Below are 14,854 nucleotides of genomic sequence, written 5' to 3' on the forward strand. Positions count from 1 at the left end.
TCCATTGCCCCACCCACCCACCCACCCACCCACCCGTCCACCAGGTTGCTCTGGCAGTGTGCCAGGAAGATGGGGTGGTGGCCGTTGACTGCCTGGTTAAACAGAGAGTCCACCCAGCGGCGGGACGTCACTGTCGCCGTCACATCTGCAGGCAGGGCCGGGCAGGGGACAAGGGAGGCGTGTGCGGCAGGGTGGGCGTTCTTGTGCTCGCGGCGCGTTTGTGGATGGCAGCATGTGGCTGTCAGGGGGAGGGCAGTCGGAACAGGCGTGGCGGGGAGGCAGGGAGAGGGAGGGCAGCCGAGTGTTGCGGGAGCTGGGGGAGGGCGAGAGGCACACAGCAGCCCTGCCAACCTTTAAAGGTGGACTTGTCCGTCTGCACGGCAGCGCAGGACGGGGCGGCGCACGGAAGGAGGGGGGGGCAATCTGGTGAGAGCGCTGGGAGGAAGGAGCCGCAGCCTAGAGCATGCCAGATGGCGACGCGGCAGCGCAGACACGGCGCCCGCGCCGGCGGCAGCAGCAAACGCGCGAGCGCCCGCGCCGGCACCAATGCCCCCAGCTCACACGATCGTTGAAGCAGCCGTTGTCGGCGTTGACGATGGTGACCTCTTTGAGCCACTGCGGCGGGGGTGGGCGCGGAGCCACGGCAAGGTGAGGGTCACGCCACACACAGACCCGTGCCGCCCAGCGCGACACCACGAGGCCCAGCTGGCAACCCCACACCCCAGATGGCACTCAGCAAGCTCCCCGCACGCATTACACGCCTTCCACACCCACACTCCCAACCCCCATCACCATGTTTGCCGCAAAGCGCATCGAAATGGCGTTGTACCCCTTGTCAGTGAAGTGAGGCGGCACCGGCAGCATCTCGTGGCTGCGCAGCAACACGGGCAGGCAGCACTTCTGAGGGTGCGAGGATGCGATGGGGTGGGCGCCCCTTGCGCTGCGGCAAGCGCAGGCGGGCAGGCAGGCAGGCAGGCAGGCAGGCAGGCAGGCGCTCACTCGAAGGCTATGGTCAGCTGCTCCATGCCACCGTCTTCCACTGTGGGCAGGTAGCGGAGGAACAGGCCCTCCCACCCCTCCTGGACTGCACCGTGCAGCGGCGGCGGGCAGCCACGTGCGCCAGTCAGGCAGGCAAGCTTGCTGCACATGTTGTAGGCAGGAGCGGGCCCAGGCGCCGGAGCGGAGCGACGGCAGCGGCGGGGCCGAGAGGAGGAGGGATGCGGAGCGTGCGCTGCGTGCCGCGGCGCCCCCAGCCACCGCGCGAGGCTCACTTGGGAAGGGCAGCTCCCTGTCCAGGTCGATGTAGCCGCTGCCGATGGCCTCCACCCTGGCAACCAGGCTGATGTCGTCCCTCCTCAGCGTGTTGTTCACCACGCCGCTGTCCGCCATGTTGTCGCCGTACTGCAGGCCGCAGCAGGCGGGACAACAGCGGCTGCGTGGGCCATGCGGCGGCGCGTGGGCCAGGCGGCGGCAGGGCCAGGCAGCGCCTCTGCTCAGCGCGGCTCGGCTCGGCGGCGGCTGCAAGGAGCCCGGCGGCCGCACTGGCCCCAGCGGGACGCCAAAGGGGGTGGCCCAGCGGGACGCCGAAGCGGGCGTGCAGGCGCCGGCGGCAGCCCCAGCCCCGCTCACCACCCAGGCCGTGATGGTTCCGGGGGAGGCGGTGGCTGTGGAGACTTCGCCTGGCGGCGGCGGGGCGATGCCGCTGGCCGCCAGCGCCTCGGCGGGGCTCAGCCCCGCGTCGCCCTCTCCATACTCCAGGGCCGCCTCCATGGCTGCCACAAACACGGGGCTGCTCAGCAGAGCGGGGTCCACGGGCCGCGTGACCAGCTTGCCCAGGCGCCTGCCGGTGGCCGGGTCGACAATGGCAGTCGTGGTCACCGTGTCGCCGCCACCGGCCAGCAGGCGGCGGCGGCGGCGGCGGCCTGCAGCCGGCAATGAGCGATAGGATAGGTTGAGGGTGGGAAGCGCAAACAAGGGACAGGCGGGCAAGTGGGCGAGAGGGCGGGCCGTGCGCGAGCGGTGGGCGGCGGGCCAGTGGGGTGAGCGCTGAGGGCGGGCTGGCGGGCGGCGCGGCTCACGGTCGCCTCCTCCGCCAGTGTAGCCCCAGTCGGTTGAGTTGTCGTTGAGGTAGAGGCGCACCCAGGAGCCCACAGTGAACAGCTCGGTGCTGGTGATCTGCATTCAGTCCAGGTGCGGCGGGACGGGAGGTGGGAGGTGGCGTCCGGGGAGGCGGAGCTGGCGGCCACGCACCGGCGCCGCTGGCTGTGCTCTTTGTGTGGAGGCAGGGCAGCGCGGCTCACCGGGATGCGGTACGCCCCCGCCGGCAGCACCCCCGCCACAAACGCCAGGCGGTTCTCGGGGCGGATGCTGCGCTGGGGCTCGCCCTGAAACAGGAAGAAAGAGCCGCCGAAAGACCAGGCAGAGTGGATCTTGCCTGCAGCAAGAACAAAGGGGCGGGGGACGGGCCGGCGCAACGCGTCAGGCGGGGCGGGCAAGCATGGCCGGGCCGCTGCCAGCGGCGCTGCCACCGGCAGCCGTGTGGCGCCCGCTGGGTTGGCAACCAGCGGACACCCGCTTGGAATGCCGCCTGGCGGCAGCGAGGCCTCACCAGCGTCATCAATGTACCAGGTTCTGCAGCGCAAGGGGCAGGGGCAGGAGTTTGTGTGTGTCTGCTTGGTTCCGGGGGGCGCAGGGCAGCGCCGCAAGAGGGCAGCTGGCCAGCACTGCACGGCGCTGCCGCGGCCCTGCCTGCTCCCGAGCTGGGCGCCAGGCATGTGCATCGCGGGCGCAGGCCGCTGCGTGCAAGCCAGCCGGCCGCCTCACCCGTTGTAGATGTCTGATAGGGAGAGCGGGATGCGGATGGTGGTGGCGCCGCGCCCCTCGCCGCGAAACACCACGCCCGACCGGTTCACCACCAGCGGCTCCTTGAGGATGTAGGTGCCGGCGGGGAGCAGGATGACGCCGCCACCCGGGCTGGCGTTGGCCGCATCCACAACCGCCTGCACGGCACCCCAGCCCACGCAGGAGTGTTGCGGTTGGCTGGCGGAGTGCAGGGGATGGTGTGGGAGGGAGGGTCGGGGCAGCGGCGCGCCTGCACGGCGGCAGCGCCGGGCGCGCTGCACCAGGCGGCGGGCAGCTGGGGCGGGACCTCGGCGCGCCGCCGCACCTTGAACGCTTCCGTGTCGTCTGTAGAGTTGTCGCCGGCCGCGTTGAACGGCGGGTCTCTGATGTTGAAGGTCACTGGCGGGGAGGGGAGGTCGGCGCCATCTGCAAGGCAGCAGCACGGTGCCGCCTTCACCCTTGGCCAGCAGCAACTCTTCCCCTCCGGTCAACTCTTGCCTCCAGTTGTGCAGCGTGCGGCATCCACCGCTGTCAGGACTCCGACACTTGTCTATCCTGGCACACCGCATCATGCCCCAGCCCCTGCTGCCACACCACCCCCGCCTCCAGTGCAGCGCAGCTCACCACGGTAGCCAGCAGTGGACCAGTCGTAGCCGCGGCCAGCGAGCAGGAACAGGCTGGCCGCCACCTGGGACGGGCGCACGGCCGGCGGCGGAGAGGGCGGGCTCGGCGTGGGCGGGGCTGGAGAGGGCGGGAGCGGGCTAGGGGGTGGCGGCGAGGGTGGCGGCGGGCTGGGAGGTGGTGGGCTGGGGGGTGGTGGGCTGGGGGGTGGTGGAGAGGGTGGAGGCGGAGAGGGAGGAGGCGGGCTCGGTGGCGGCGGGCTGAGGGGCGGTGGCGAGGGTGGCTCTTGACTCCAGGCGGTTCCTTCACGCGGAAGGGAGTTCAATTGTTCACTGATCGCTACGGAGCCTCTATATTTATGGCTGGAAATGCCAAACACAAGCCGCAGCGACTGCAACGGGGCCCCCACTAGGGTGGGGGCGCCGAGTCGTCATGTTGCCTACCACTCACCCGCCAAGGCCAGCAACACGGCCATCCGCACCAGCCTACGCTCTGCGCTCATCGGGGGGCAGCGCAGCGGCTGGGGCCCGCAGCGGCAACAGGGCATGGACTGCCCAATGGCCGCGGTGCTTGGCCCTCCTTCAAGAATGGACTATAGCAGCCACCTGTGTCGAAGGCGGATGCTAATGATCGCATGGGAAGAGAAGAACGTGGGACGCGGGCCAAAGCACCCTCAGCAGGGCGGCAACGGTACATCTGTGTCCTGTTAGCATTACCTGAATGAAGCTGCTGCTACTGTACGGCAGGATGCTAGACCTGGTGATGTAATGGGGCCATGGCTTTCCTCTGCATCACAAATCCGAGCTATGAGAAGGAGTGACACTGACACAGGGCACGAGACCCTCGGTGACTGCGGCGACGGCGGCGGTGGTGGCGGGGTGTCCCGCCTTACCTTCTCCCTGACGGCGTCAACAGTTTGAGGGTTAATATTGCCAGGGCACGAATATAATTCACACTGTCGTCACAACACCGAGCGTCTGAGAAGTGCTCTACCACTGGCTGGCCTCTGTCCCACTGCCGATGTGATGGCGCGCCGCCTGCCGGCGCGGAGATGGCGCACTGCCTCGCTGGGCACTCTTCTCTGCTCTTTGCCGCCTGCAGCCATTCCCCTGCCTCCCAGTCACCGCGTGGCGTCCGGAGGGGCAGCCGGAGGCGCGTGGCAGGCTGCCTGGCCAATCCTGCTGTGGTCATGCTGGGGCTGCGTCTCCCCTCCCCGGACCTCCGGAACGCGCTTATCAGGCCGCCACGGTGCATTCCACTGTCATTCTTAGCTTTCATGCTGCACTGCAACAGCAGAGGTCCACCCCTAGCCTCCCTCGTGTGCCCCCTCCCCACCATGTGCCCGCGCCTCGCCCTCCTGGCCACCACAGCCATGCTGCTGCTGGCCCGCAGCTCGCTGGCGGCCACCTCCACCCATCCTGCGCTGCCCTTTGGCCTCGCCGAGCCCGGCTGCCCCCCCGTGTCTGTCGACCTGCTCAACACCTTCACCGTGGGCTCTGGTGAGCGAGGGCGGGCCTAACGCGGCGCCTGCCACTCGTATGTGCCTGCCTGGGTGCTGGGCACGCGCGAGGCGGCCACATCTCGCAACGCGTTGACACCACCTCGATGTGATGGCGCCACGCATGCCGCCGCTGCCACGCGCCTCTGGCTCTCACTGCTCTGCCCCCCTTGCCCTCCCGACCCCCCTGCCCCCTGCAGCCAAGGGCATCACCATCAACAAGATGCAGTCAGCGGCGCTGGCCTGCCAGCTCAAAGCTGTGCTGGCGCTGTCTGACGTCGGCAACGCCACCGCCGCCGCCTGGCTGGCATCCATGTATGCCGCCTGGCGCAAGAGCTACCACCCCCAGGCGAGTGGCTGGCGTGGGAGCCAGCAGCAGGGTGGAGCACTGGTCACTGGCTGGGTCCCTGCATTCGGCCCTGCCTCCCTTGACCCCCCCACTCCTCACCCGCCCTCCTCCCTTCCCATGCCCGCACCGCCTGCAGGTGTGGCACGTGCCCCGCTCCTCCCGTGCCTCCTGGATGTCCAGCCTGCGCACCATTGTGGACATCAACACCAACCTGTCGTCCAAGTTCTGGGTGGGTGGGGGGAGGGAGACACGTTGGGGGCGGGACACGGCGACCCGGCCACGGCAATGGCTGCGCACCTCCGCCATGCCGCCGCTCTTCAAGCTTCACGTGCCTGACCCGCCTGCCTCCCACTGCCTCCCACTGCCCCTGCTGCAGGCCAGCCTGAACGCCTACTCGGACCTGTCACCCTCTGAGTTTGCCCAGGCCATCCTCATGACCCCCACCACACCCAAGACCCCCGCCCAGGGCAAGACCGCCGCCGTCGGCAACAAGACGACCACTGCCTCCACCACCAACAAGACCACTGCTGCAACCACCACCACCACCACCACCAAGGCCAGGGCGCGCAGGCTGATGGCCAACTGCTGGAACTGCACCCCCGCCCCCGCCTACCCCGCCGCCATCAGCTGGCTGGCCGCCGGCAAGGTGCTGCCCGCCACAGGCTTCCAGGCTGAGTGCGCCTCGTCGTGGGCCTTTGCCACCGCCGCCGCCCTCGAGTCGAGCCTGCTCATCGCCGCCGCCACCAACACCACCGCCCCCCTGTCCGCCCAGCACATCATGGTGAGGCGCCGACAGTGCCTGCCTGCGTGCCTGCCTGCCTGCGTGCTCACCAGCTGCAACCCACCTGCTCCCACCTGGCCACATGCCTTGCACCACCTGGCCGCCTTCCACCTGCCCCACAGGACTGCACCTCCACTCAGTTCAACTACTCTGCCTCCGCCTGCCTGCGCGGCTCACCCACCGACGCCCTCCAGCTTGCCGCCACCGCTGGCGTGACTGCAGAGTCGGGTGAGGGGTGGGGCTGAGCCTGGCGCAGGGCGCGACTGGCTTGCACTCTGCCTGTTTACACATGTGCTGGCGCCCTACAGCCGCTCGCCCACCTAGCTGACCTGCCCCCAACCTGCCCCTCCCTCTCCCCACTCCCCCCTGCCTGCAGCCTACCGCTACCGCGCCGCCACTGGCAGCGGCGGCAACCTAGCCACCACTGGGCAGCCGGCGCAGTGCAACCGCACCTTCCTTACCGGCCAGGCCGCCAAGGTGGGGCTGGTGCGCATCACCGCCACCCCCGCCTACACGCCAGTGCAGCCCACCAAGCTGGCGCTCATCAAGGTAGGCAGCTGATGTGTGCTGGGCGGCTGACGTGGCGGGATGTGCCCGCTCCACTCCCGCCGCCAGCCAACCACCTCACCGTTTCACCCTCCCTCCCTCCCTCCCCCTTGCCCCCGCCGCAGGCGCTGGCCGCCAGGCCCGCCCTGGCCCTGCTGGCTGTGGATTCCACCTTCCAGCACTATGCCGGCGGCGTGTGGTCCTCGCCCACCTGCGCCCACGCCGCCGCACCCAACCACGCCCTGCTGGTTGTGGGCTACAGCACCGAGAAGCCCGGCTTTGAGAACTTCCTGGCCAAGAACAGCCTGGGGGCCAGCTGGGGTGAGCGGCAGCCAGCGTGTCGTGTGCTGGGCTGCCACGCCTGGCGGGCCGCCTGTGCCACCCTCTGCTGCTGGCCGCCTGTGCTCATCCAGCCCCCACCCCTCCTGCCCCTCTGAGGCTGCAGGCGAGAGCGGCTTCGTGCGCATTGCGATGACCGATGCCGGCATGTGTGGCATGTACCAGGCTCTCGTGCAGGCCGGTGACGCCGCGCTGGTTGCCCCCGCCAAGGCCGGCAACAGCACCACCGCCAAGCGGGTGTAGCGCCGGTACCGCATTGTCAGCTGCAATGCCGACTCCTACACTGGTGTTTTTCAGCTGGAAATGCTGCTGTTTTGTGTGTCCATCCTGCCGTGCTTGCTGCCCTTCCCCTCCAATTCAGACTTGCTCTAACCACCTGTAAGCGGAACCGCATCCAATTGGGGTTTCAGATGGTGCTGTTAATTGGACAAGCAAATCAAAACTCATTTGTTTCAAGAATGCATGGGGCGGGAGCGTTTCGGTGTGGCGCATACACACGGGGCGCATCGTACAGGGCAGGCGAGTCAGAGTGGCTGATGATACAAGGGGGCTGGCGGCCGGGAGCAATGGGCAGCAGGAGAGAGGAGGTCGGCAGAGATATCGGCCAGCAGTGCGAGAAGAATATCGTTGGTTCGATTCAGATCGTCAGCCACACAGACGGCATGCATGAGGGAGGCCCGCAGCCGCGGCTGCAGAGGGATGCGCGGAAAAGAGGCAAGATGCAGAGCCGCCCATGCAGCGAGGGGTGCATGCTGCTTCGCGGTGCAAGCGTTGCGGAAAACGAACGACGAGGCAGGCAGCACACAAGTGCTATGTGTTGTCAGGCAGGGGCAGGACATTGAGGGTGCCGAGGCAACAGAGACAGTAGGGACACGGGGTAGAGGCAAAGGCGCAAGGACGGGAGAGGGTAGGTATCGTGGGGTGGGGCCGGCCGCATGCAGCCAAGGGCGGGCGCAGCCAATTGTATATTGCATGGCGGGGGTGGGCGGCGCATAGGGCGGTTAGGGGCCTGGTGGCGCGGCGCCCGCCCCCTCATCATGAGGGCCTGACAAGAACAGGGCAGAGGGTGAGAGGGGCCATTTGTTGGAGAGCGTCATGGGGGGCCGAGCGTGCAGCGCTGGCGCGTGGTATCCTATCCTGGGTTCCGAGTTGGTTTCGCTGTGGAGTGCCTCAACAGCACACCATGGAGGTGTGAAAAAGAGGTTGACGGCGGCATCAGCCGCAGTCGTTGGTTGTCGCAGCAGCGGCTGTCAGCCCGCGGCCGCTGCCGGGGCGCGCCAGGGCTCCTGCCCGCCGCCCGCTCACTCGGGGGTGCGTCCGGCGGGGGTGAAGGCCAGGAGCATGCGGGGCGGGGAGCCGTCGCGGGCGAGCAGCGGCGCGGCGGTGACGCGCACCGGCGCGCCGCCGTAGCACAGCACGGCGCTGCCGCGCGCGCGCTGCTGCAGCGCCTCAGCAAGCCCCTCCGCCAGCTCCTCGCTGGCGGCGGCCTGCGGGCAGAGGAGATGCGCGGGGAGCGGCCGCATTGGCGCTGGGTCGCCCACAGCAACCCCCGCCATCGTGCTCGATGCACACTCACAGATGCGCGTCGCAAGTCCCGGCCCTGGCGCCAGCAACGGCACCAGCCTAGCAGCCGGCGGCGCACCTGCACCACCTCCAAGCAGGGCTGGCCCAGCACCGAGGTCCACTCCACCCCCGCCAGCTCCTCCCACGCCACGTTGGCCCAGGCAACCGTGTGTGGCGCCTCAGCCTCCACAACCATCCTGCAGCGAGGGGCGGCAGCAGGGGGGGGATGGTGAGGAGGAGGGGCAGCCAGAGCTGGACCGCAGGCCAGCAAGCTGGGCTCCGCATCAACGGCGGAGGAGAGCACACCCAACACCAGCAACAGCCCAGGCCGCAGCACACGAGCAGGCTCGCCCTTTGTGCAGCGACTTGCCTGGCCTGCGTGCTGGGCTGCAGCGCTGCCTCCAGCGTGAGCGGCACGGCGGCCGGCGCCGGCTTGGCCAGCCGCGCCTCCACAGCCTTTGTGCTGGCCCGCAGGCTGGCGGCGGCGGCGGGCGGCGGCGGCGCCACCGCCGGCTGCAGCGCCTCCGCCTCCGCCGCCACAGCCAAGGCAGCGGCGGGCGGCCCGCACATGCCGGGCGCTGCGGTGGAGCCGCGGCTGAAGGCGTCTTCGAGGTGCTGCCGCAGAATGGCTGCCACCTGGAGGTCCAGCTCATCGTCCTCGTCAGCATCTCCCGCAGGCACCTCCCCGTGGTGCCCCAGCTGCGCAAAGCTGTGCGCGTCAAACGCCTGCTGCAGGCTCAGCCCTGCGCCGCACCACTGCAGCGAGGCGCCGGCGGGCGGGCTGGACGGGGCGGCGGGGGGCGAGGAGGAGTGGGCGACGGCGGCCAAGGGCGACGCCGTCGCTTTCGTGGCGCTGGTGTAGCTGCGCGCGCTGCGGGCCAGCCGCGCTGCCCTCCCTACGACCATGGGCCGCATCCTGCACGCAGGAGGGTGCCTCGGGTTATTCAAGCCCACCGTTGCTCCGGCACGCCAAGGCTGCCCGGTTAGTCACCCCGCACCCGTGCTGTTTCCGACGTTCGACACCTGGGGGGCGCGGGCTGCGGGAGTATTTGGGACAGAAGAGCACAAATGGGCGGCGCCCGTGCTGAGAGAGAGGTGCGGGCCCAGAGAGCTGGCTGGGCGAATGCCGATGGCGCCGGCAAGTCTGGACGGGCTGCCTCTGCACAGGATGCAGGGCTCCGGCGCGCTCCAGCGAATGTAAGGCGTATGCTGCGTGCTGGGCTGTTCCTCATGCGCACCATTTTCCGCCTCCATTCGCTCTCTTCAACAATCCAAAATCAGTGGCTAGCACTTGCAGGAGCGGCCGGCCCTCTCTGCCTCCAGCTCTTCGCGAGCCTCCTCCCGCTTGCCTCCCCCTGCCGCCTCAGCCGCCCAGCGCGGTCAGCAGGATCCTTTGTACGCTTGCGTTGTCCACTAGGATCACCCAGCGGCGGGCGTGTCAGTGATGGCGCTGCAACACTTTGTGGGGCACAGCCAGGACCTGGCGCTGGCGGCAGCGCAGGCCGTGACTGCAGAGGAGCGAGAAGAGCGGCAGAAGGAGGTGAGAGCGCTGCCCGCAGCGTCTGCCACCGCCACCGCTCGCCGTTGAACACCTGCTGCTGCCCTGCTGCATGCAGGCTGAGAAGCTGGAGGAAAAGCTGCGGTTCATTGTGGAGAAGATCCCAGACCGGCGCTACCACATCATGGGCAGCAACGCAGGCGCGGGCAGCGGAGAGTTCCACATGTACCGAGCGGTGAGCTCCGCCTCCTGCCGGCCCCTGTGCTCGCTGCACACAGCTGCAGGCGGCATTGCCTTGGCTGTGCGGCTAGCATGCAGCTCTAGCATGCAGCTCAGCTCACGGGTGGATGCATCCTGTCCGCGTTTCCGCTGCCCGCCACGCAGCCAGCCGCGCCTCTGCACAGGGAGCCATGCCTTGGCCCCCCTCGCACCCCTGGTCCTGTGCAGTCGCGGCGGCGCGAGCAGGAGCGGCTGGAGCGGCTGGACGAGGACTGGGAGGCGATGAAGAAGTCGGAGGAGTTCCAGCGCAAGCAGGAGGAGAACCAGCGGGCGGACGAGGAGCGCACAGCCAAGAAGCGCGCGGCGCGGCAGAAGAAGAAGGTGCGGCGGCTGCTGCTGCGGTGGCGGGGCGCCAGGGAGGCAGGCAGGGAGGGAGCAGGCTGTGCAGTGCTAGAGCAGAGGGGCTGGGATCGTTGTCGCTGCGCTCATGTGCCTGCTGGGCCTGACCTGCTGCGGGGGGTTGTGGTCTGCTGCGCTGCCCCCGCATGCTGCTTGCCCCCAGCGGCAGGGCGTGAAAGTCTGCCATGCATGCCGCTCAGCCGTACCGCGCCTGCGCTGGGTGGTGCAGGACAAGCAGAAGGCCAAGAAGCAGAAGCAGGAGGGAGGGGCCGCCGGCGCGGCGCCAGCAGGCGAGCAGCAGGACGGCGGCGACGCGGCGGCAGGAGGAGGCGGCAGCGGCAGCGAGGAGGAGGATGGCAAGGTGGAGGCGGCAGACCTGGACTGATCTGTGCCGCCTGGGGCTCTTTCCTGCTGCTGCTTTTCCCCCAACAAATGCCTCTCCCGTGTGATAAAGACTCCTGTGCTCGTTGCTCCTGCTCATTTCATTACACATTCCTGTACAATACTCTTGCTCTCCGCCACTTTCTGCACAGAATGTGAGCCACAACCAGCTGCGAGGCCAGCTGGAAAGGCAACGGTGCTGGCACAAATCAACTGCAGCTGTACAGTGCGAGGGTGTTGAATTGCTAGGCAGGGGGCAGTAAAAGGGGGAGAGTCAGTCTGAATCGGCTGCCGGCTTGCTGCCAGGCAGCAATGCGCGGTCTTGAGCAGACGGGTGTTGCAGGTTGAGTTCCTAGGGATGTCGTTGGCGTGGCCAGCCAGGCCAGCCTGGGCCGGCAGTGGATGCGCTGGGGCGGCAGCTCAGGGCACGTCTGTAGCCGGAGCTGCATGCCACACCCGGCAGTTGCAGCAAGGCGCGCAGTGAGGAAGCAACCGCGGCAGGGCAGCATCACGCCTGTGTGCCTGCAAGCCTACAGCATGCCTTCCCACGCTCATCTCCTCCAGCCCTCACCTGGCTCAGGGGGCCCCCATCAGGGGCCTCTCGGGCAAGGGCACAGGCACAAACACAGTGACCAGCAGGCCCTCCGTCTCGGCACCAGCCTGCATGGCAAACGGACGGGGAAGAGCACCCAGGTGTGTGAAGGGTGAAGGGCGGCGCATCAGCTGGCGCCCTGCTGTGCACACACGTGCTGCAGTGCTGGGGCTTGGATGCCAGGAGGCGGTGAAGCAGGGCTTCCAGAGCGCACCTGCTGAAGCTTGCGGCCGGTGGGACCGGTGGCGGTGCCCAGGGTGCCGGTCTCGGTGCCGGTGAGCTCCTCACGCAGGCGCTCAGCGGCCGGGGACAGCAGGGACACGGGCTCGAGCCCCGTGGTCTGCTGCAGGGGGCGGCCCAGGCCAGCAGGAGCTGTCAGGCTCTGGGTGGCGGGGACCAGCCCCGGAGGGGCGGCAGTCGGCTCGTACGCCACAGCCTGCTGCAGGCGGCGCCCCTGGCCGGCGGGCGTGGCCAGGCTCTCGGCCAGCGGGGGGGTCACCAGGGAGGGGGTGGATGTCTCCAGCCCGGCCAGCCCAGCCTGCTGCAGGCGGCGGCCGCCGCCCTCGCCCTCGCCCTCCGCCTCGACCGCGGGGGTCGTGCCCACAGGGCCCACAATGTTCTCCTGGTCCGCCATCTCTGGCTCCTGCTGCAGGCGGCGGCCCCCGCGCACTGTGGAGGCCAGGCTCTCGGCCAGGGGGGTGAGCAGCAGCGGGATGAGGGCGGAGGTGTCCACAATCTGGCTCAGGCGGCGCCCCGTCAGCGGCTGCTCCGGCACAGTCATTGGCAGCTCGGGCACGGGTACAGGCGCAAAGATGAGCAGGCCCTCCCTCTCGGTCTCCGCCTGCGTGGGAGGGGCGAGCGCCACAGCAGCATGGCCTGGCAGGCGTGTGCATGGCGCGGGGCAGCACATCGGACTGGCGGGTACCCGCCCCGATTCGGTGCGCACGCTGTGCTGTGCTGGGGCCTGAACGAATGCAAGGCAGCCAAGGCCACCAGCCTCACACCTGCTGGAGCTTACGGCCGGTCGGGCGGGTGTTGGTGCCAATCTGTTCGGCCAGGCGCGCCGATTCCACCAGGCTCTCGGCCACGGGCACAGGCAGCAGCGCAGCCAGGCCAGCCTGCTGCAGCTTGCGGCCCTGGCCCGCCGGCCCCGTCAGCAGCTGCTCGGCCAGGGGGGCGCCCAGGATGGCGGCAGCCGTGGGAGCCAGGGGCTCCGCCTGTGGGACAGCGGGGCGCAGCACAGGGAGGGGCGCCTCAGGCACGAGGTGGAGCACGCCGGCGAGACATCGCTGTGCCCAGTGTGCAGCCAGCTGGGAGCGAGCTGCCGCAGGCGGGCAACAGCCGCGCTGGTAGGCGAGGGGCCCCGCCTGCTGCAGCTTGCGCCCCTGGCCAGCGCCGGTCAGCAGCTGCTCGACCAGGGGGGCGCCCAGGATGGCGACGGTGGTTGGTGACACGGGAGACACCTGCGTGCCAGCAAGGGCCCGACACAAAGAGCAAGAGTAAGCAAGCTGGCAGGCCTTCCTACGCCCAGGAGGCAGCTGAGGGGGAGGAAACCTCTGCTAGGGCAGCAGGGGCTGGCTGGCTGACAAAACTGGCAACCAAGGTTGGTGGCAAGGAGCCACCAAAACCGCCCACCTGCTGGAGCTTGCGGCCCACGAGCTCGGCAGCGGGGGGAACCACCAGGATGGGCTCAGTCGGGGCGGCAGCAGTCCCTGCAGGAGCATGAATCAGCAGAGGGCATGAGCTGGAGGTGACGCAGAGCGGGTGGGACAGGGAGCCGTGCTGCCCGGCGGCCCTCGGTTCCACCGCTGCTCCGCCAGCGCGTCCCCAGCTCGCTTCCTGTTCCCTCCTGCACAAGTCATGCCTGCACCTCCCATTCCTCGGCTGCAGAGGCCTCCAAGGCCCCCCAACAGCAGCTGCTGCACCGGCTGCTTCAGCGCCTCCCCCAGCTGGGAGCAGCAGCGGCGGCCTGCCGAGGCTGGCAGCACCCCACCTGCAATCTCCTGCGCAGCAGCAGTGCCCAAAAGCAGCACCAGGGCCACCAGAACCGTGCCGCGGGCCATGGCGCTTGACAGTTTCAGCACTGGTATGTTGCGGGGTGCCCAGCTGTGCCTGGCACAAACAGGGCGAAGGAAAGGGGCGAGCCAGCCCAGTCCAAGGCTGATATGGGGAGGTCAACTCCCCCATTACAGCAGGTGGAAAGCAGGAATATGGGCAGATGAGAATGCAGGCAAACTGCGGACCTGCAGGAAGACTAGGTTGCTGAGCACACCTGCTGCACACAAGAAATGCTAGGAAATCGGGCAGCGGCGCCCCTGGGCTGTCGCTGGCGGTTGGGCGACAGGGTCTCGGCTGCCAGCTGCCCATCAGCGTATGATTAACTTATAATTAACTTATATACGAGGTCCCTCTTTTATAGGGAATGTGGCAGGCCGTTAATATGACGCTCTGAGGCACAACCCAGCGGATGGCGGCGGCGGGGCGGGTAGCGGCGACCTGGGCGGCGGCAGTAGGTTGGGGCGTGCTTGTGGGCGGCGCATGGATCATGCATGCTTTGAATTGATTCACAGACCTGTGATGGCGGGTGTAGAGCGCCAAATGAGCCTGAACGCTGATGGGGCGAACACGTGGGTCCATACCCTGGCTGGCAACGTGGACTCACAAGCCTCTGCTGCTGTCGGCTGTTGCACTGTACGCCCACTTGTGCCCTGAAGGCAGCGAGGAGGCCGCAGTATGTCTCAACACTTGCCGGTGCCTGGCAGAGCGGACCTCGACGGCAGCAGCGACGACGAATTTGAGTTTCAGCCATGTGGCTCGCTCCCGGATCACCTGGGCATGGTCATTGGCTCGCCCATTGTCCCGCTGGGGCTGCCCCTGGGCAGGTGGCATCGCCGCCCCTCCGCCATGTCGCTGCCACAGACAGACGATGAGGAGGACGATGTCGAGGCGGGGTCCATGTACGAGTTTGAGGAGCCGGCGGTCGACCCGACAGCGCCTAGGGCGCGCAGCGCCGGCATACCGACACCCGGCTCCACCGCCGCCGCCGCGCTGCCTTCGGCGCAGCCCAAGGAGGCCGGGTCGCCGCGCGCCCACGGCGCAGCGGGTGGCGAGCCTGAAGACGGCGAGCAGTCGGAGGCCATGAGGTGGGGATGCACTTGGCAGGCATGGGCACGCACCCGCCTCCATCCTGCATGGCCGTGGCAGGGATGCGCTGCGCACCGCTGTTG

At 68.7% G+C, this 14,854-nt stretch overlaps 6 protein-coding genes across 6 annotated transcripts in view; 3 read left to right on the forward strand and 3 right to left on the reverse strand.

Moving 5' to 3' along the window:
* Nucleotides 1–3,964, reverse strand: part of CHLNCDRAFT_133254 (hypothetical protein) — a gene marked incomplete at both ends in the record, with an annotated part of 4,099 nt that extends 135 nt beyond the window's left edge. The window contains 14 exons of the mRNA XM_005852077.1: nt 30–145; nt 352–373; nt 562–615; nt 793–871; nt 1,000–1,084; nt 1,272–1,401; nt 1,543–1,922; nt 2,079–2,175; nt 2,301–2,434; nt 2,609–2,631; nt 2,824–2,999; nt 3,167–3,267; nt 3,466–3,582; nt 3,913–3,964. Coding sequence (XP_005852139.1) covers nt 30–145; nt 352–373; nt 562–615; nt 793–871; nt 1,000–1,084; nt 1,272–1,401; nt 1,543–1,922; nt 2,079–2,175; nt 2,301–2,434; nt 2,609–2,631; nt 2,824–2,999; nt 3,167–3,267; nt 3,466–3,582; nt 3,913–3,964 — 1,566 coding nt within the window. The remainder of the gene's footprint in view (nt 1–29; nt 146–351; nt 374–561; nt 616–792; nt 872–999; nt 1,085–1,271; nt 1,402–1,542; nt 1,923–2,078; nt 2,176–2,300; nt 2,435–2,608; nt 2,632–2,823; nt 3,000–3,166; nt 3,268–3,465; nt 3,583–3,912) is intronic.
* Nucleotides 3,965–4,834: 870 nt separating this feature from the next.
* On the forward strand, nt 4,835–7,218 carry CHLNCDRAFT_133255 (hypothetical protein; the record flags this gene model as incomplete). Its single annotated transcript, XM_005851741.1, has 8 exons — nt 4,835–4,961; nt 5,161–5,351; nt 5,446–5,538; nt 5,686–6,090; nt 6,213–6,318; nt 6,467–6,639; nt 6,762–6,957; nt 7,082–7,218. The coding sequence occupies 8 exons, from the start codon at nt 4,835–4,837 to the stop codon at nt 7,216–7,218; spliced, it is 1,428 nt and encodes a 475-aa protein (XP_005851803.1).
* Nucleotides 7,219–8,276: 1,058 nt separating this feature from the next.
* CHLNCDRAFT_133256 (expressed protein) lies at nt 8,277–9,453 on the reverse strand (the record flags this gene model as incomplete). The annotated part of the gene is made up of 3 exons (XM_005852078.1): nt 8,277–8,462; nt 8,618–8,735; nt 8,876–9,453. The coding sequence occupies 3 exons, from the start codon at nt 9,451–9,453 to the stop codon at nt 8,277–8,279; spliced, it is 882 nt and encodes a 293-aa protein (XP_005852140.1).
* A 529-nt stretch (nt 9,454–9,982) lies between these two features.
* On the forward strand, nt 9,983–11,039 carry CHLNCDRAFT_133257 (hypothetical protein; the record flags this gene model as incomplete). Its single annotated transcript, XM_005851742.1, has 4 exons — nt 9,983–10,078; nt 10,155–10,271; nt 10,484–10,636; nt 10,884–11,039. The coding sequence occupies 4 exons, from the start codon at nt 9,983–9,985 to the stop codon at nt 11,037–11,039; spliced, it is 522 nt and encodes a 173-aa protein (XP_005851804.1).
* A 572-nt stretch (nt 11,040–11,611) lies between these two features.
* Nucleotides 11,612–13,690, reverse strand: CHLNCDRAFT_49508 (hypothetical protein; the record flags this gene model as incomplete). Its single annotated transcript, XM_005852079.1, has 6 exons — nt 11,612–11,695; nt 11,842–12,468; nt 12,632–12,844; nt 12,890–13,090; nt 13,263–13,339; nt 13,621–13,690. 6 exons carry the CDS (start codon nt 13,688–13,690, stop codon nt 11,612–11,614), a joined length of 1,272 nt encoding a protein of 423 aa, XP_005852141.1.
* An 841-nt stretch (nt 13,691–14,531) lies between these two features.
* Nucleotides 14,532–14,743, forward strand: CHLNCDRAFT_133259 (hypothetical protein; the record flags this gene model as incomplete). The annotated part of the gene is made up of 2 exons (XM_005851743.1): nt 14,532–14,704; nt 14,728–14,743. 2 exons carry the CDS (start codon nt 14,532–14,534, stop codon nt 14,741–14,743), a joined length of 189 nt encoding a protein of 62 aa, XP_005851805.1.
* Between the last annotated feature and the right edge of the window lie 111 nt (nt 14,744–14,854).

The sequence above is a fragment of the Chlorella variabilis genome, assembly GCF_000147415.1.
Source record: "Chlorella variabilis unplaced genomic scaffold CHLNCscaffold_1, whole genome shotgun sequence".
In the NCBI taxonomy this organism is placed as follows: Eukaryota; Viridiplantae; Chlorophyta; class Trebouxiophyceae; order Chlorellales; family Chlorellaceae; genus Chlorella; species Chlorella variabilis.